Here is a 19670-nt window from a genome sequence, read left to right as displayed (position 1 = left end):
TACGTGATTCTGGATCCTGCCAAGTTGATAATCACTGCTAACCCTCACCATTGATGAGTGATTTGATTGTATCCATGTCATGATTAGTTGAAGTCACCCTCAACCAGACCCCATCATCTCTGATCATCTCCATAATTTTGCGATAAAAGAAACCTCTCTGGGCTTTGGAAACTGGAAGCAAACCCAATGTCAGAGAGCAAGTAGGTGTGTCTAGAGCTCAAACCCATGTCTTTCTTCAGGAATCCCAGCCCTTCTGGTTATCCTGTAGCTGTTTTATGCCTTTATTATTCCTTATTTTATTTCTCTTTTATTTCTTGGCCACTGACATCTCTCCAGCCCCCCAAGTCTTCGTGAGACATCACTACATGACACATGAGACAGCCATGCTAGCAGTGCACTGGTTGTACTTGCAACTGTTGAGAGAAAAGGAACAAGCAGAGAAAGAACAGTCAGAGATTACAGAAGGCCAGGGCTGTCTGGAACCTGTGAACAAACAGAAGAAAAGACGGGGAACGTGAGGGCTCTGAGGGTGAAGCGCTTTCCCCTGGTGAGCTCCTCTGTCTCCTGATGGTGGTGGGAAATGAAGGCAGGTGACCCACTGGCGTCTTACAGTGAGCCAGCAGCAGGCCAGGGTTCTGAATCCTAGCTGCCTGATGCCAAATTTCGTATTCTCAGACTCCCAAATGCCTCAGTCTGAAACAACACACAGATCCTCCTCCAGGGTCAAGAGCTGCACAGTGGCTAAGGGGGGGGGGGGGCAGGACAAGAAGGCAGACCCACTCAGAACAGCCTTGACTTTCAAAAGCAGGTTTCACAAGATTTGTCTCCAAACAGCACTTGAAGGTTCACAGGGAAGTAAAGGCAGACAGTGCCCCATACTGCAGACACCCTAGGAAAGGGGAGGTATTAAAATGGGGTCGGTGTGCTGAAGAACACTGACCCAATGGTTTGGAGAGGCATTCAGAAGAGGTAACAAGCATTCTGGGTACCTGAGGTAGGAACCACACATCTGTACAACTCCTTTCTACTGAGAAGATATCAAACCCCAAGCTTTTGCTTTTGTTTTAATTTATTGAGGTTAGAAAGGAGGGAAAGAGGGGGTGGAGAGGGCGAGTGAGCAGCACGTGTGTGGACTTTAGGGTCAACTTTTAGGAGTCTCCGTTCTTTCTCCCCACCTCCGATGGGTCCTGGGGATGGAAGTTGGTCGTCAGGCTCATGTGACAAGGGCCCTTACCTCCTGAGACACCTTGCCAGCCTCAGCCTCAGTTTTCTCAGACTCAAGTATTAGGATGCTGTGCACTTTGGCCCTGGGCGCACTGGGCTCTTGACAGCCCAGAGTTTATGAGATGTTTTCACAGCTGCAGAGGCTGTGCCGCCTGCTCTATCTGAACTGGCCTGTGACAGGAGGGGGTGGTCTGTTCAAACAATCACATCCACACACTCTCTCAGCCAATGGCTGCTGTTCTCCTTGAGAATGCACCAGTCCCTGCTTAAATAACATTTCGATGGAACCTTGCTAAAATGATTTCAGTGAAGAAAAGAGGGGCTAGGGATATGGCTCAGTTGATAAAGTGCTCACTGCACAAAGGTAAATACAGGATCTGAATTTGGCTCCCCAGCATCCATGTGAAAGCCTGGCTCTCGGCCTGGAACCCTAGCACTGGAGGGGTAGAGACAGGACCCCGAACTCCAGTGAGGACTCCCGCTGAATCAGTGAGCTCCAGACCCAGGAGAGGCCCTGTCTCAGAAGTGGAGAGCAAGCAAGGAGAGAAGACATCTCATGCTGAGCTCTGACTTGTGGATGGACAGACAAAGCACGCACACACACACACACACACACACACACACACACACGCATGCGCGCGCACGAAAAGCTTGTTTTGATTACTCAACCTATCAAACTTATATCAATTTTTTTCTTGTTTTTTGTTTTTTAACTTATTAGCTGGGATTGACCTTGAACTTGATGTGATCCTCTTGCCTCAGCCTGAGCTTTGGGATTATAGCAGCTTCACACTCAAACTGATTCTGGTGTGTGGCTTTTTGGCTTGAAATATCCAACAAGTTGGTTTTTGTTTTGTTTTGTTTTAAATTATTCTATGTCTGCTTCCTCAACTATAAAATGGAAAACAACAACGATAACCTAGATAGAGAGAACACTGACTAATGCCTGGAACTACAGACACCCTCCATGAATGTCAGCAGCGTGCATACAGAACTGTACACCAATGCAGCGATTCTACTTGTAGAGTGGTTTCCTAACTAAAACCTACAAATGATTTATTGCACCAAAAGTTAGAAATAACCCAACCACATCTACAACTGAGCTACTCTGACAGCACCCGGTCTCAGCAGAATAACCCATACCCCGCAGCAGGACCTCAACAGTGTGGCCTCTATTATTAGCTGGCTTGGGAGTGTCACCCTGCTTTATCGAGGACAACAAGGAATCCTTTTACTGACAGTGGCATCCCACTGCACGTCACGCCGCTTATCTATTGGCTCCGATTTGGGGCGTAATGAATGAAATGCTCCTGGGTTTGCGTGGGTACGTTTTCCCTTCTCTTAGTAGCTACTCAGCAGTGGAATTCCTGGGTCACACCATGAGTTTATATTTAACTTTCTGAGCCACGGCCAACCTATTTTTCCAAAGTGTCTATGCCATTTTGCATTCCTATAACCAATACATACTTGTGGCACCCTACTATGGAGTTGGTGGCTCCACATCCTTGCTATGCTGGGCCCCTCATCCTGGTGCTTGCGTGCTGGCCTCTCTATAAGTGAAGCATCAAGGAAGGGAAAGGAGAATAACCAAGTAGAGGAGCTTAAAGACATAAAGAGGACAAACAGGCTAGAGGGATGCTGAGGTTTCTTCTTCCCTAACAGTGAGTCAGACGAGAGGCAGGAGCTTATGGATGCCCATGGCTCCAAATTCCTGGTCCTCCTGCCTCCAAAGTATGTAACAAATTGCAGGTGATGCCCGGTTTATGGTCCTAGGGACTGAACTCTGGGCTTTGTTCACGCCAGCCACTGGTGCTTACTCCCTTCCGAGAAACAGCTTTTCAGACGTCTGTTGGGTTTTTCTCTTATGTCTGGGTTTTTAGGGATTTTCTTGTTTTGTTTTGGAGATTTTGTTTGATTTCCTACTTAATGTGTCTGTGTGGGTTTGTGCACTTGAGTGCAGTTGCCCGTGGAGGCCAGAAGAGGAGATTAAATCGCACACAGCTGGAGTTGCAGGTCACTGTGAGCCACTGGACAAGAGCTAGGAAGGGAATGGACTCCCTGTGGAGGAACGCTCATCCACTCAGCCATCGCTCCAGCCCGTGTACCTAGTCTCTCAGTCAGAAGAAACTCACACAACTCTCACATGCAAATCCCTCACATTGTGTGAATATTTTCTCCCTAATTCGTCTTTTCATGTTCTTAATGAGATCTTTAAAGGATTCATTTTATGTTTAAGAGTACTTTGCCTGCGCACAGGCCTCCTCACGCTGAGGAGGTCAGAAGAGGTCACCAGATCACCTAGAACTGAATTTCAGCTGTTTTAAACACTGTGTAGGTGCTAGGAACCAAGCCCAAGTCCTCTGCAAGAATTTCTGAGCCATCTCTTCTATACCTTTCTAGACTGGTATCTTTTAAAAAATATTCATTTCTATTATTTAGATGTCACATGGGATATGTGTGACATCACAGACAACCCTCGTGTCTTCTTTATTCTGCTGTGGTGGGCGGGCTCTGTAATAATCTGAACTGGAGAGATGGCTCAGTGGTTAAAAGCATTTATTGTTCTTGTAGAGGATCTGAATTCAATTCCTCGCACCTATATGGCAGCTCACAACTGTTACTAACTCCAGTTCCAGTGGATCCAATGCCTTCTCCTGACCTCTGAGGACACCAGGCATGTATGTAGTGCATACATACATGTGAGCAAAACACACACACACACACATAAAAACTTAAATAGAAAAACTCAACTGGACCAAGCACGGTGGCTCATATCAATCATACCAGCACTTTGGTGGCTGAGGCAGGAGAATTACCACAAATTTGGGCCATGCTGGGCTACATGGTAAGTCAGAGGCCTATCTGAGCTTTCATGAGACCTCTGTCTGAACATTCATGGGCACAGACAGACAGACAGACAGACACACACTCCTGCAGCTGTGCATATACTTCTGAGCTCCTCTTCCAGTTCCACCAATCTGGAAATGTCTTCTTTGACTCGTAGTTATTGAAGAATCCCTAGAATTGTCAAGTTCCATCACTGATGTTCCGCATGGCCTCAACCCTCTGTGTTTGCTGAGGCCTGGGTCACAGCTGAACACATGGTACTCAGTGTCCCACTGTTACAAGGAGTGAGCACAGTGTCACCCAGGCCAGGTGACAGGCTGAGATCTATCTGTTCTAACAAGGACTGAGAAATAAACACTAAAGGCTCCTTCTGCCACAAATAGCCATCTGCCCACTGTTCCTTTCTTTTAGTTTTTGCTTCCTATAGTTTAGAGCATGGTAATAAATTTACAATAATAGTAAGTCTTACAAAGTCACAAAGTAACCTTTCCCCAGGATGTGCAAGATTTCTACAGCTGAAATACACACTTGCAATACCCAAACTCTGAAGAAGCAATAGCTCTGAGGACAGAGACTCAGGCCATATTAAATCATACAATTACTCTTACATACATACCTAATAGCATATATTTGTACAAGAAAAGGACATATATGGACACACAGCCGAACTAAAGAGGTTTTGTGAATGGATAACAGTTTTATCCGGTGTCAATGGGAAAGCTATTCCTTCAATGCACAAGTAATCAACAGTGTACAGGCCTGCTGTTTACACTGTGAAGAACTCAGGAGGATAAACAAGAGAATCGTCCCAAGCTCAAGGCCAGGCTGGGCTGTGTAGTGAGCCCAGACCAGCCTGGGCTACAGCAGACTTCTGTCCCCTGTGCAAAGCACAACAACAAAACAACAGAGAAGCAGTCAGGGTTGAAAGTGAGTGCCCCTCCAGGGAGATCGCATCTCTGCATGCCAGCAATTTACACACATGTACACACAATTAAAAAGAATAAATCTTAAAAGAAAAATCAAACAAAAACTTGAACCCACAAGCAATTTCTTAAGTCAAAAGTAACACAGGTTTTTCAAAATACATGTTTTACTATGAGAATTCCACAGTGAGGATGTCAGTCCACAGTCTGATGACAAGCCAGCGGCAGGTGTGACTAAGACAGAGAAGTCATATTGGGGAGGGGAACGTGGCAGCTACCCCTAAGCACCTTCATTAACTTGTGGTCCTCAGGCTGGGGTGACTCACAGTGCCACGCCCGAGCAGGTGAAGACCCTGGGATTGATCCTCAGCAACAAACAAAAGCCAAATTTAAGGAAGTTGTAGTCTAGACGACTTAAAGGCCGGAGAGATGACTCAGTGGTTAAGAGCACTTGCTGCGCTTGCAGAGGACCTGATTCAGTTCCCTGCACCTACAAGGTGGCTCAAGCTGTAACTCAAGCTCCAAAGGACCTGACGCCCTCTCTGGGCGTCAAGGGCACTAGGCATGTACATGGTGCACAAACATACATACAGGCAAACATTCATAAAATAAAGATAAATCCTTGGTGAAAAATGCTGTCACTGACAAATTACACAGCAATCAAGCCTATATTTATCACAGACCAGAGCAGCTCATCTGGGTGAATTCTGAACCCCCCACACTCTAGCTTCAAATGTCACACCCGTAACAGTCAGTGTTCGCATGCAGTCCTAGTCACTGAAATCCACCACTGTCAGTAAGATATGTGCTGGATCCCCAATTCACTGCTCTTTGCCAGACTCAATCAGCAACCGTGATGTAACAGGCTGTGTGATGAGTACACGGTGCCCTTAACCACAGATCAGCTTTCCTCTCACCAGGCCCAGGCCATGTGCCAACTGCCCAAGCAACAACAGATAGGCTTTAGTTAAATAGAAGGCTTTATGTCCAAGTAAATGCCAACCAAGAATCCTGAAGTAGCCCAGTTGGTAAAGTGACTGCCATGTAGGCACGATGACCTAAGTTCATTCCCCAACACCCGCATAAAAAGACGCTGTGCTGCCGGGCGGTGGTGGCGCACGCCTTTAATCCCAGCACTCGGGAGGCAGAGGCAGGCAGATCTCTGTGAGTTCGAGACCAGCCTGGTCTACAAGAGCTAGTTCCAGGACAGGCTCCAAAACCACAGAGAAACCCTGTCTCGAAAAACTAAAAAAAAAAAAAAAAAAAAAAGACGCTGTGCTTGCACAGGTGGACTCTTGGGCTCACTGGCCAGCCAGACTAGCCTAACTGGCAAGCAAGTTCAGGTCCCAGTGAAGACCCTGTCTATAACGTGGACAGATGAAACTGCTCTATAGCTAGCAAGCCACTGCCACCCAGGACTAGGAGCCACAACTTGAGAAAATCACACTGAAGACCCAGGCACCTCTCTCAGAGCTCCTTAAGAACAGCGGTTCCTTTACCTTTGTTAGGTTCATATTGTTCCCAATTCATTAACGGAGCTCCTGGGCCAGTAGCCAGGGGGACCTGCTCCACGCAGAGAGCCAGAGGATTAAACGGGACCCACCAGGGCCTCGGCCCATCACTGGCTTCTGTCAGCAGTCACCTTCCCTTTCCCAGGCAATTCCAAGACAAAGAAACATTTGCGGGGCCGAACATCTTCCACACTGTGCAACACTAAAACACAGTCTCTGGAAACCAGCATCCTTCCATGTTATAAAGACCTTTCCACCAAAACATCAAGGGATGCTTGGGAGCCAGCAATCCCAGGAACTGCCTTTAACATAAGCAGAACAAAATGACATGAACCCAGGTTTTGTTTCTGTTAGTAAGGGTTACCCAGCTCAGGCACACTTATCTTTAAAAATTCAGACAAATTGTCCTGCAATGCCAGTTACAGGCAGAGTCAAAAGTAAAACATACTTGCACATATGCCCTGAGGAGAGAGAAGAGCAAACAGGAAGAGGAAAAGGAGAACCGGCCATCCAGTACCCATTCCTAGTAATCAAGTGACGGCATCCTTTGTGGTAAAACTGCGTATCCGGATTCCAAAGCAAGGACTGACCTACTGATGCGCATGCAAAGGTACGCCCTGGTCAGACCCCCCAAGTCACAGCTTCTGTACCGGCATACACAGAGGGCTTGGCTTCTGTGAGGAGACTGTACAAAGCCAACAACTTCTGAAGCCTACATACATGCATAGCTGAGTCTCTCTTAATTCACATGCCTGCCCTCATGGGGAAACCACAACACACAGTGCGAAAAACACCCGGAGAAGCAGCTCCATAAGCATGAGTGGGCATGTCTGAAATCCCAGATACTTGGGAGCTAAGGAAAGAGAGCAGTCTAGGGACTCTGCCTCTTGGGATGTGATGCAGACCACACGCTATGGCATGTATGTGGAAGTCAGAAGACAACCTGACGTCCACCATGTGGGGCCTGGGGATCAAACTCCAGTCCTTAGGCTTGCTGGCAAGTGCCTTGACCCACTGAGCCATCTCTCCAGCCCCTATAACAGGGACTTAACACGGGGTCAACACGAGCTGTGAACTATACACAATCACTTAGAGAAGAGGCTGACAATTTCCATCAGACACCTAGAGGGTCCACACTCAAAGTTAGGAGCCAGCCTATAGACCTGCCGTAGCCAACCTTCACACAGGATTTGAGGAGAGCATTTGGTCATCAGCAGGGTCTCCAGACACACCTTTACTCAAGTTTACACTGGGCATGGCAGTCCACATCAGTAATGCCAGCACTCAAGGGCCGGAGGCACGAAGGTAGATGTGAGTTCAAGACTAGTGCAAGTTGCACAGTGAGACCCTGCCCAGGTGCCATTGCTCCTGGCATATAAATGGCCTGTGGTAGGGACTAGCTCTGGGGCCACCTGCCTCACCGACTCTGTACTCAGAGAATGCATGTAGTCTACAAGCTAAAATTAAGCACAATTAAGATGTGGAACTTTTTTTTAAGTATTATTTATTTAGTGATTATGTTTGAGTGTTTTGCGGGCATATACATGTGTGTGCACCATATGTATGCCTCGTCTTATGGTGCCAGAAGAGGGTGGCAGATCCTCTGAACCTGGAGTCCCAGGCAGTGTGAGTTGCCATGTGGGTGCCGGGAACTGGACACAGGCCCTCTGCAAGAGCCACAGTTGACCACTGGATCATCTCCCCAGCCATGAAGGGTGAAATATAAGGGTAAAAAAGTTTGAGTGTTTATCAAAGTCAAACTGAAGTAAATGGCCAACTGGGTCTCTGCCACGCCTGCCTGTCATACATAGCTCCATCAGCTGCTTCTGGAGCCAATTTAACATCGGAATCAAGAACACGTGCCCACAACCACAACCACAAGGCTTCCTGACCCTGAGAGAGTCACTTCGTGCCTGGGTTAAGGACATGCTCTCTTTTATTAAATAAACCCTTTTATGAGGACAGAGGGACGCTGGATGCCCTGGAGCTGGAGCTGCATCTGCACAACACGGATGCTGTGCTGAATCACAGCAGATCCTTTGAAGGAACATCAAAACTCCTAACTCCTAAGTGTCTCTCCAGACCCATGTTAAACGCTTCAGCTGGCCTTGAATATGGCTGAGATGAAGTCTGTGACAGCTCTAAATGCATACCAACACCACAGTGATGCCTGGAGTTTAAAGTTGTGCTCTAGAATATTCCATGCAGCAGCTGAAGGGGATGCTAACTCTGGCCACATGCTGGCCACAGGGCCTTCTCTTGTGGGTCACCTTGAAGGCCTATGTCCAAGAGGTCACTTTCAACACCACACCTTACAAACTGCTAACTTGGGGACATGGGCGTTTCCTGCAAATTCTCAGGCACTGGTGGGTGGGGTGAGGCAGCAGGCACATAGGCCACCCCTATGCAGGGGACAGGTCATCAGAACCCTGCCTGGCTCCTATCATAGGGACTGGCACAGAACTTCACTTCATCTTCAAAGCAGACCTTTCTCCCAGTACTTGAGAGTTAAAAATAGTTTAAGGCCAGGCTGGCCTGGGCTATTTTTATCTGGAAAATTAGGGGTCAGGAACAACACAGTAAGCAGAAAGGGGGGCTGACTACAAAAGGAAAGAAGACCCACAGACCAGAGGGGGAAACGGCTCCTATGGATTGAGACACATTCAGCATGTGGTGCAGGGAGGAGAGGAACAGGCAGGGATAGCCAAGGTCAGTCACTAAGTGCTAGCACGCATCACACACTGAAAACACAGGTTTGGTGGGTTCTGCCCAGGCCAGGGTGACATCACAGGTGCTCTGCACTAAGCCTGTGAGGTCTCAGACTGACCCTGTACTCCCTATGCAATGAGGATGACCCTGACCCTTCCAGAAGTCTCCATCTCCCACATGCTATGATTCTAGGTGTGTGCTAGCACAGTGGACATGAAGGACAGTGTGTGTGTGGTATGTGCATGCATTCGAGTGTGCGCATGGCTGAGTATGCACATGCAAAGGCTAGAGGGAATGTCAGGTACCCTGCTGCATCACCCTCCGTCTTACTGCCTCGAAGAGGGTCTCCTGGCAGTAAGCCGAGTAATTCTTCCGTCTCTGCCCCCATAGCAGTAGGGCTACAGGTGTATGTAGCCATACTCAACTTTTTACAGAGGTGCTCAGGAGTCAAACTCAGGTCTTCATGTCTGCACTCTGACCTACTGAGCCATCATCTCTCCAACCCTGGAGTAGAGCGGTTGTTTTTTGTGGTTTTTCCAAAAGATTAGTGGAGAGATGTGAATTGGTTTGGGATGGGGGAGCACACATGTGTGGAGGAGACTTAGTCCAGACACTAGAGGTGTACGGTCCTGGGGCAGGATCAGAGACGGGATTCACTGGCTGTGCTGGGGAGTGAGGAGCCATGAGATGGCACAGTTTTCACAATCCGTAACAATCAGTTCAAGGAACCAAATCACATCCTCTGAGTATGTCCAACCTGGGGTCCATGGTCACACGTCCCAGGATAGCCTTGCATGCAGCCCGACACTGGTGATAAACTTACTTCAAACTCAACGAGAGGTCTGCCCCGCCCCCAGGAGGGTGCACCCAATTGTGCAGTTCTCAGGCATGAACTCTGGATGACAACTGTGTCTTGATATCAAAGATCAGACATTTGCAAATGCACCCAAAGCTTTATGTAAGGTTTTTATAAGATTGGCAGCCATTTTCATTATCTGTGTGTGTCTATATTTGTATTCAGGTGTGCATAGGCACATGTGTGAATGCACAGGTCTAAGGCAGGTGTCAGGAGTCTTCCTCATCGTCCTCCCACCCTATCCTTGAGCATGGCATCTCTCAGTTAAACCCAGATTCACCTAAACAGCCAGTCTCTCTAGCCAGCCTGCATCCAATCCCGCCTGTGCCTTCTGAAGCTGGGATTACAGGCAGACTACCACATCACATAAAAAGTATGTAGGGTCAGGTGGGAATGCCTGTCCCTTTACCTGCAGAGCAAGCGGTTTAACCTCTGTGCCGGGTTGACTTACGATAGGTTGTGCATGGCAAAGAAATCATAAAACAAAACACAAAACAACAGTACAATACTATATGGGGGATATAAAATGATTAAAATCTCAATTACGGCGCCCAGGAAGAAGTTCAGACCTAACATTCTCTGAGTCAGTGACACAAGCAGATGGGATCACGCACTTGATAAGACAAGGTGCTGTGCCCCCACCCCGTGGCTTCCTGCTGTGAGGGTATCATCAGTGACAGGAGCTGTCAGGGCCACAGCAGGGCAAGAAGCCAGCTGCAGGACACTGCATCACCTCCACATGGCAAGAGCTGGGGAAGCCTAGAGGGAAGGGACAACCGGAGGCCACAGAGAAGGCAGTGGCAGGCAATGAAATGCTCTTTTCGAAGGCAGCAGGAGTCAGAGTGACCAGAAGGGAAAGGGTGAGGCCTTCGGAATTCTCCAGGCTGGCCCGAAGCTGGGTTTGAACAGAAAAATGAAAGTGGTTGAAAGGTGGGTCCGCAGCCTAGCCTGGCCTTGAACTCAGTGTGGCCTTGAGCTCCTCACCCTCCAGCCTCCTCCTCCCAAGTGCTGGGATGATTCCCTGCAAGCCACTACACTCAGTTTAGTGGGGATGGAACCCCTGGCTCTGTGCATGCTTGGCAAGCACTCTGCCAAGTAAGCCACACCAACCAGGAGACTCTTTTAAAACAAGTAAAAACATCGTGACTGACAGAGGGAAGGGAGGTCCTGCCTCTGAAATGCTCCTCTGGACAAACCTCTCCTCGTCTATAGACGGCCAGATGGCCAGCATTCTGCTCCTGTATGTCCACCCAACTCCCTCCAACAGCTGGGGCCCACACGGGCAGACACAGAGTATCACTGTGTGTAGGCAGATGCTATGTAAACATAGAGGTCATACACAGAGTCCTTTAAACCTGTTCCCCCGCCAGTCCTCAGCCCTCTAACACAGGGAAGATCAGTACGAATCACACTGACTTTGCCGAGCTTTCTGAAAATGCAGGTGGGGTTCTCTCTTCCCTGCACAGTCAGTCAGCTGTCAGTGTGGGACACTGATCTGGGAGTCTGCAGATCCTCTAGATGAAGCCGTGGCTGCTGCTGCAGGTGTGTCTGAAGAGTCCGGGTGCTGGCACGGCACTGTCCAGGTCACACCCACTTCTGAGGTACTGTAGTGCCCCTGAAGTACATAGCAGGAAGGTGACACTTTCCATGGTACAGAATATGACTAAAAAAAAACCCTGAGCAATCACGGACAGTAAGAGTTTGAAACCAGCAAACCCCAGAACCTGTGCTTGCTAAAACCTGTGGTCACTCTGAGCAAGAGTACAGACCGGAGGAAGAGTAATGGCAGTACTGACCCAGAACCCCCAGCACTCCGGGGGCTGAGGCCGGAGGAGCTGCTGCTCAAGGCCCCATCTCTATCCAGAAAGAGACTAAGTAGGGATAACTGAGGACCATGAATGACATAACACCACAGGCACACACCCACAGGTGAGCTAGCATTAACTGGCAGAGCATAACTCAATTATATTAGCAACAAAACAGGGTGCAGGGAAGGAAGTGCCCCCATGATTAGTTAGGAAGATGGGGGCTTTAGGCTCTTGGAAGCTTCTCTGTGGCCAGGAACCAAGCCTTCCCCACTGTCAGTGAAGAGCAGAACTTGCCAGAACGAGGTGTGGGGCCGGTGTTGGTCCTTCTCACACAGGCACTCATGCAGCACCCAGGACATCCCTCAGCTGTGGGAACCGGAGAGGTCAAGTTTCAGTCAGGAAATGTCAACTGAAATCAACTGGTAGGGGAAGACTCTGGTGAGGCCTCTGCCAAGTGTTTTGCTTCCTTTTAAATGCAACAGACCTTAGCAAGACTGCTGCCATGTCAGGGGCACCGTTCTGACCTTAAGACCCAGCACACAGACCCCAACACCTGCCACAATGGGGACAAAGCTCTAAACATACTGATCCTGCACTCTGGCTTCTGAAGTTCCACTCCCTGCTAAACTGAAGCTGACAACCAGGATGTGGTTTTCTGTGTGTGAAACAGAAAGAACTGTAAAGCCCAGAGCTGCGTGATTTGGGAGAATTCCTCGTGCAGCTGCTGGCTGGCAATAAAGACTTGCCTTTTGGCCTTAAGGGTGTCTGTGTGGTGATCTTTGGTGGGCTAACCTTGCAAGGAGAATTGGGTGGCCGGATGCAGAGCCGGATATAGAGCTATGAGGACAGCACTAGAGATGATCCGAACATCATCTGTGCACCCATAAGCGATTCCAAGTATGGAATGAACAGAGATGGGGACAAGCTAGGACAAAGCAGTTAGAAGAACACGTGTGGTGGTAAATGCCTAGCATCCCAGGAAGCAGGACTGGGAGTTCAAAGCCTGTCTGGGCCACTGAGCAAGTATGAAGCTAGTCTTCGCTAGGCGAATGCCTGTGTCAGTGTAGAGTGCTTTCTGGGCATCCTAAAGAAGTTCATTCCCTGAACAAGAAAAGTATCTAAGAATCTGTTAGAACACAAGGCCCAAAGTGAAAAATTAAGTAGAACAACCAAGATGATAACAGCAACTCAAAGAAACACCATAAAAAGCACAGTCTTCAAAATCCTGGACGAACAAGAGCCTGGTGGAGGACAGGAAGAGACGGCAGGAAGACAGGTCCGCTAAGGGAGTGGGAAGCCTGCTTCAGGAGACACAGCTCCAGCAGTGACAGGACAGACAGGGTGGAGAAGGACATCAAGCTAGAGCATCAGACTAGCTGAAGTGTTTGAAAGGAGCAAAAATGAAGTCACATGTTCAGTGTCCCCCAGAGATGGCAAAAACAGAGCAAAATCAGTTCCATAGGACACTATGGACAGAAGAGGGCTGAACCCACTTCTGCTGGCTTGTCTAACAGCTCCAGTCCTTCACTGAGCAAGTCCCTTAACCTCTCCAGAACTTATGTGTATGTGCATGAATGTGTGTGAGTGTACACCCATGCATGCTTACGTGTGTGTGTGTGTGTGTGTGTGTGTGTGTGTGTATGTGCGTGTGTGTATGCCAGGGGAGTGGTTGGGTCAAAAAAGGACCTAAGCCTCTTTTCTCCAGCTTACAAGAGGTGGAGGGACAGGGAACGTGTAATCTCTTAAAGAAAGGGTCAGGGCTAGATCTGAGTCCGAGTAGCCAACCTGGTCTACACAGCAAGGTCCGGGTCAGCTAGGGCTCCATAGTGAGACTCTGTCTCAAATAAACTAAGAAAAGAAAGAATCGGAAAATTGTTGATTTTTTTTTTACATGGGAAGAACAATAGCTAAAAGTTCAGCCTACTGCTTTCCAGTACAAGCGCATTGTTACAGATTCCTCACAGCAAGCGCGAGAAGCAGACAGTACTGTCAATACCAACTGAGGCTCACAGATACTAAGCAACTAGCCCAAAACCACAGCCAGTCATGGTGTCCCAGCAGAACCAGCAGGGACACAAAACCCACATGCTGTCCTTCCTTCCTCAGCTGCACTAAGGTATTTTGTGAAACATGGTCTCACTGTGGTCCTGGCTGGCCTAAAATTCCCTATACAGACCAAGATGGTCTCAAACTCACAGAAATCCTCCTGCCTCTGCCTCCCGAGTACTGGATTTAAAGGTGTGCACCATCATACCTGACTCCACAGTGACCTCCTAACCTCTTTAAGGATCATCCCCTATGGGACCATCCCCAGGGACCAGCTGATGTGACTATCAACCGCTGGCAGGCTGCTCCCACTTCTATGTCCAAGGACAGCAGTTCTCAACCTGGGGTCCCACATCAGATATCCTGCCTACCAGATATTTACGATCATAACAGTATCAAAATTACAGTTATGAAGTAGCAACAAAATAACCTCATGGCTGGGGGGAGGGGTCACAGTGTTAAAGGGTCGCAGACTGGGAAGGTTGAGAATCGCTGTTCCAGAGAAGGAAAAGCCAAAGCAGGGAGGGACGGACACTGTCTGGTTGTTCTTTTAGGCTTACAAATAGGAGACTGACGTCTCACAGGTCAGTGCAGCACAGTGCAGGCCTGCCTTTGCCTCTCACTACAGGGTTTCATCTTCTAAAAGGATTGCACCTAACTCTGGGGTCGCTGCAATAGAGCAGCAGGATCGCCCTCATCCTATTCTCTGCTCTAAAAGCCTCCCAGAGCTGCCTAATTAACGGCAGCACCCAAAGAATCTGAGCAGTAGAAGGTGCTTGTTCCTCTCATCCTATTACTCTTCCCCTCTCTCTCCCCTTGCAGTGCTGAGGTTGGAGCTGGCTGCCTTCCGCAAGCCAGGCAGGTGCACCAGCCCTGATCTGTATCCCCCACGGCTCTTCTTTATATATGTTCTTAAATGAATGTGGGAAATTTGGAATTAAATTTAAAAATATCACACACATTTCAATTCTAGCAATTCTACTTTTTAGTGGTTCATTTTTGTGTTTTCTCAGACACAGATATCTCTATGCAACCCAGGCTAGTCTCAGGCTCACTATTCTCCTGCCTCAGCCCTTTTTTTCCTTTTAGAGACAAGATCTCACTCTGTAGCTCTGGCTGGCCTTGAGCTCACAGAGATCCACCCGTCTCTGCCTTCCAAGTGCCAGGCTTTAAGACCTGGTGTGCCCAGACATCTGGTGCCGCAATAATCTCAATGAGAACCATTTTCCTCCAGAGAAACGGCAGCAGGTGAGCACGGTGCTCCCGCGGGTCCCATTCCTCTCCACCACTTCTCTCTACCCCCCAGTGAAAGCGCCTGTGGCTCCCGATAGTGCTCACACATTGCTCTGTACAAGGGGTAGACTGTGGCTCCTTGCTGCTGACGTCACCGTGAGCTTTCCTGATGGAAGGAAGGATGTGAGAAAGGGTGAGAGGTTAAAGGGCAGCTTGAGGGCAAGAGAAGGGTGAGGATCCCAGAGAGAGGAGAGGAGAGGAGAGCTGGGTGACGTCAGTGGCAACAATCACGTTTCTGGTTTTCTCCTGGGTTACTTCATCTTCCCTTGGGGGTTCCTCTTTTCAAGAGGGTGGGTAAGCAGCGGCCAGATGCGCATGTCTGAGGCAAACACTGGGGAAGTCAACTTGGCAAGTCTCACAACTTTATGTCCATGTCCTGACATACATGTAGATTCTGTAAGTGACAGAGAACTCAGATCTTAAGTGGAAGACCTCACTTAAATAAAGCCTCGTATCTGGGAGTTGGAGAGATGGCTCGGTGACTAAGAGCGCTCACTGGCTGCTCTTCTAGAAGACCCGGGCTCAATTTCCAGCGCCAACACAGTGGACAACAGTCGTCGGTAATTCCATTCCCAAGGGTCCAACGCCCTCTTCTGGCCTCCATTGGGCACCAAACGTATGCAGCGCATAGACAAACATGCAGGCAGGCAAAACACTCATACACATAATTTTTTTTCTTTTTTAAAAATCAGTTATCTTACAGAACTTCCAGTGAGAGAAGTGTATCTGTGACCTCGTTCTTCTAACCTAGAGGTGGGGACCAGGCACTGACAGGTGCTACCGCTTCAAAAGCCAAAGTGAGAAACACACACGGGAAGCAAGCTCAACACCACTCTCACCGCATAAATACAAAGATAGTCCCGAAAGCAATCAAACGTTACAGCCTCATTCTGACCACCCCTAAGAGCATGACTCAGTGGTAAACACACAGCCGCTTTGAAGCGTCTGAAGCAAACACTGTACAGCCAAAAGTTCACATAGCCAGACCCTTACCATCAACAACAGAAATATCTATCAGAACTGAAGTTCCAGCCATACACTCAGTGAGGAAAAACACACTCTCACCTGGTGTCTCCCTACATCTAGTGAGGCAGGAAAAACAGGCTCCAAGTCTGGCTTGACAGTGGTGGGCCCTGGCCTAGTATGAGCCGACCCTTACCCCAGATTAAGTCAGGGATGCTACTCCTTGCCCAGCATTGCTCTGTGACAGGGTCTGTGCAGAGCCCAGTCTGCAGCCTGTTTGCTGACTATTTGGGAGGAGCGTGCAATTGGTGTCCTTGTGCTCAAAAGCAGTACCTTTTAAAAAGAAATACTTAAATTACAGGTTCAAACATGATTACCCATAATTTTTCAGCCAATAAGTTCAATAGTGGGCTGGAGTGATGGCTCGGCAGGTACAGTACTTGCGCCAAGTCTGATATCGTAAGTTTTATCCCTAGGACCCACTTGGTAGAGAGAGAATCAATTCTAGAAAGCTGTCCTCTAGCCTGCACCACACACGCACGCACAATAAGTAATAGATGTAATTTTTAAAACGTGAGGTCCCATGAAAGGAAGTCCTTCAGATCATTCACAGACCCTGAAATCTCACCCCTGAAATAAAGAGTTAGCTCAAATTCAGAGTGCAAACCCAGCCTCCTGCTACAAGGCTAGTCCTTGCTCCCGTGATAAGACCTCCAGTCAAGTGACTTAAATTAGCACTGTTTCCTTCGGCTACTTCAATCCCTGAAGAAAGAGGGTATCTATGTCCCAACAACTTCCCAAGACGGCCACTGCCCTCAGAGCCAGGCTGTCTGTTGGCTCTTCCCTAAGAGCAGGAGGAAGGGCAGCAGGAGGGAAGAGGCTCGCTACTACCTACCTCAACTAAGGAAAGCTGGTCCAGACAAGACAGAGGAGACCACCTTCCTTGCGCCTCTCACTCAAACTTATTCCAGACTGTTCCCCCCACAGTAGCTCTTTCTTGGAGAGACGGGGACATTCAGATGTGACCCAGGACAGCCTTTCTTTTTAATAATAAATGAAAATCTCACAAGAAGCCCAGACCGAGTTCTAATCAGACTTCCATGCCCTCTCGGAGACAGACCTCAGTACCCCAGGCTGACCTCAACCTTGTGATCTTTCTGCCTTCAGCTCCAGAGCACTGGGATCACTGAAGTACGGCACGGCTTACATGTTGCTGGGGACCAAACTTGGGGTTTTCTGCACGCAGGACAAGCGCTCTATAGACGGAATGAAACTTAATCTTCAGCAACTTTTTTCTTGCGCTCTCACGTGATCTGAAGACAGGTGCCCCCATCCAGTACTGACCTGGAAAGCTGGTAACCAGCCTGTTCCTTACAGCCACCGTATTTTCCCCTCCCATACACGCTCTGTATGGCTGTCAACATAGTTCAAAACCTGCACAAGAACTAACTACTGGGAAGGGCCTGTGTGTAGAAACTGTGTGTCAGAGCTTTCCAAAACCTCTCAAAACTCAACCTGACTGTCGTGCGAGGGTGGTCCAGGTTGGCCCTGGGGAGTGAATCAAAGAAAAGCTTCAGATGCGGTAAGGAAACGTGGAGGAGAGCCGCTGTCTGTCACAGGAGGGAGGGAGAAGCAGCCTGGAAGGAACTGCCACAGTAAGAGGAATAAAATTAAAAAATAAAAATAAAAAACAAATCCCACCAAACCTAAGATTAAAAGAAGCCCTCCGACTTCCAATCCCGTATGGGTTTTGTTAAAAAAAAAAATTAAAAAAAAAAAACCAGGAAGCCACAAAAACAGCTCTTTTTCAACAGAAGGATCACATTAACAAAGCGAATAGAGGGGACCTGTGCTCTGAGCGTAACCTACCTACTCTGAGCCCTGGGAACGGAAACACCTCTTTCCTGGTTTGGTAGTGGGTTTCAAAACAGTAGGGACAGCCAGCAAGATAAAGCTACAAAAGGGGAGGGGGAGCAGGCCGCCAAGCTTTTCCTGAATACAGGGAGTCTTCCGACCACAGGCTTTTAAATGGGCCTTTCTGGGGGCGGCTGACAAGGCTCCCAGCTAAACACACACGGTATCCGGCTCTCAATGAGAGCCGGGTGCGCGCTGAAAACCGCGGGGCTTTCAACTAGCTTGGATACCGGGGCAAGATGCACCACCCAGACCCGCTGTAGCCGGTATCCCAGTGGCCCTCAGGAGTGGCCAGGACTCCAGCGGGGTCTGCACTAGGGCTAAGAGGGACAAAAGCAACCACGCTAAGGCAGAGCCCGCCCCAGGTCTGCGAGGGCCGAGGGGTGGCCTCACAGATCCTCCGTCAGCCCCAGCCACTTACTTTCGTTCGGCCGTTTATCCTGTAGTTGCCCAGCTTCCCGCTGCAGTGGCGGATCAGGTCGTCCATGCTGCTCATGAGCAGGCCGATGGTCTCGCAGCCGGGCTCCTTGCCCTCGATCCAGGTTATCTGGTCCCCCCGGATGTCCTTGGAAGAGTCACTCTTCTGGCTGACCAGCTGCCCGTCCGTGAACTTGCCGGTGTCGTGTAGGGCGCGCACCTCGTCGCCGATCTGCTGCCCGGTCTCCCTGCCCAGGAAGTCGTCCACCACACAGATGCCGTGCTTGTTCATGCACGGCACGATGTACTCCAGAGCCAGCTTCAGCGCGGGCAGGGGTTTGGTCTGCCCGTTGGGCCGCAGCCCACCGCTGGGACTCAACGCCTCCCCGGGGCCGCCGCCTGCTGGGCACAGAATGGCACGCTCCGGGCCCGGAGACCTGCTAGCCGGAGGATCCTCGGAGTTGGGCTCTGCCGGGCCGGGGCCACTCCGGGCCTGTGCCGAGTCCTCGGGGCCCGGTGTGCGCGAGGCCGCCGCGCGGTCCCCGCGCCGGGCCGCCCCGCCGGCGCGCGCGGCTCCGGGGGCCCCACCGGGCGGGGGCGCGACGCGGGGCTGCGCCGGCGCGGGCTGCGCGCTGGGGGCCTCGCCGCCGTGGCACACGAGCTTGTGCTTCTTCCAGTCCTGGCGCTGGTGTTCCTTACAGCAGTAGAAGGAGTTACGGCAGCGGCCACAGCGCAGCAGGTTCTCCATCTTCCCGCACAGCTCGCAGTACTGCCGGTCGCGCTCGCTGGCGCTCAGCACGCCGGGCCCGCCGCTGTCACTGGCCATGGCCGCGTCAGGGCGGGCCGCGGGCCGGGCGCGGGGCGGCGGCGGGGCCGTCGGGGCGCCCGCCCGGGGCCGCCGCCCGCTGCGGGAGGCCGCGCGCGCCCTGGCCTCGCCTGCCTCGCCCGAGGCTGCCTAGCGCCGCATCGCGCCGGAGAGAGCGCGGCCTGCGCGGCGCACGGCGCCCTGGGCGGGCGGGCCCAGCCGGCTGCGTCGGAGCAGGCGGGCAGGGCGCGGGCCTGCGGGCGCCACTCGCTCCGCGCGCGCTGCACGTACACCACGGCCCCGGCGACCCGGCGCGCGGGCGGAGAGGGCGGGGGCCGCGAGCACGCGGCGGGC

General features: G+C 50.3%; 1 protein-coding gene across 2 annotated transcripts in view; it reads right to left on the bottom strand.

The window, feature by feature from the left end:
• Positions 1–19462, bottom strand: part of Egln1 (egl-9 family hypoxia inducible factor 1) — a 35807-nt gene extending 16345 nt beyond the window's left edge. The window contains exon 1 of one of the 2 annotated variants that reach the window (XM_050146895.1): positions 18516–19462. In XM_050146895.1, coding sequence (XP_050002852.1) covers positions 18516–19337 — 822 coding nt within the window. In that variant the 5' untranslated portion in view covers positions 19338–19462. The remainder of the gene's footprint in view (positions 1–18515) is intronic. The other variant, XM_050146894.1, reaches the window with a different exon arrangement.
• Between the last annotated feature and the right edge of the window lie 208 nt (positions 19463–19670).

Source organism: Alexandromys fortis, unplaced genomic scaffold (genome assembly GCF_014885135.2).
Source record: "Alexandromys fortis isolate MF-2015 unplaced genomic scaffold, M_Fortis_MF-2015_v1.1 scaffold_12, whole genome shotgun sequence".
Lineage (NCBI taxonomy): Eukaryota > Metazoa > Chordata > Mammalia > Rodentia > Cricetidae > Alexandromys > Alexandromys fortis.
This window is presented reverse-complemented; position numbering and strand designations above follow the sequence as displayed.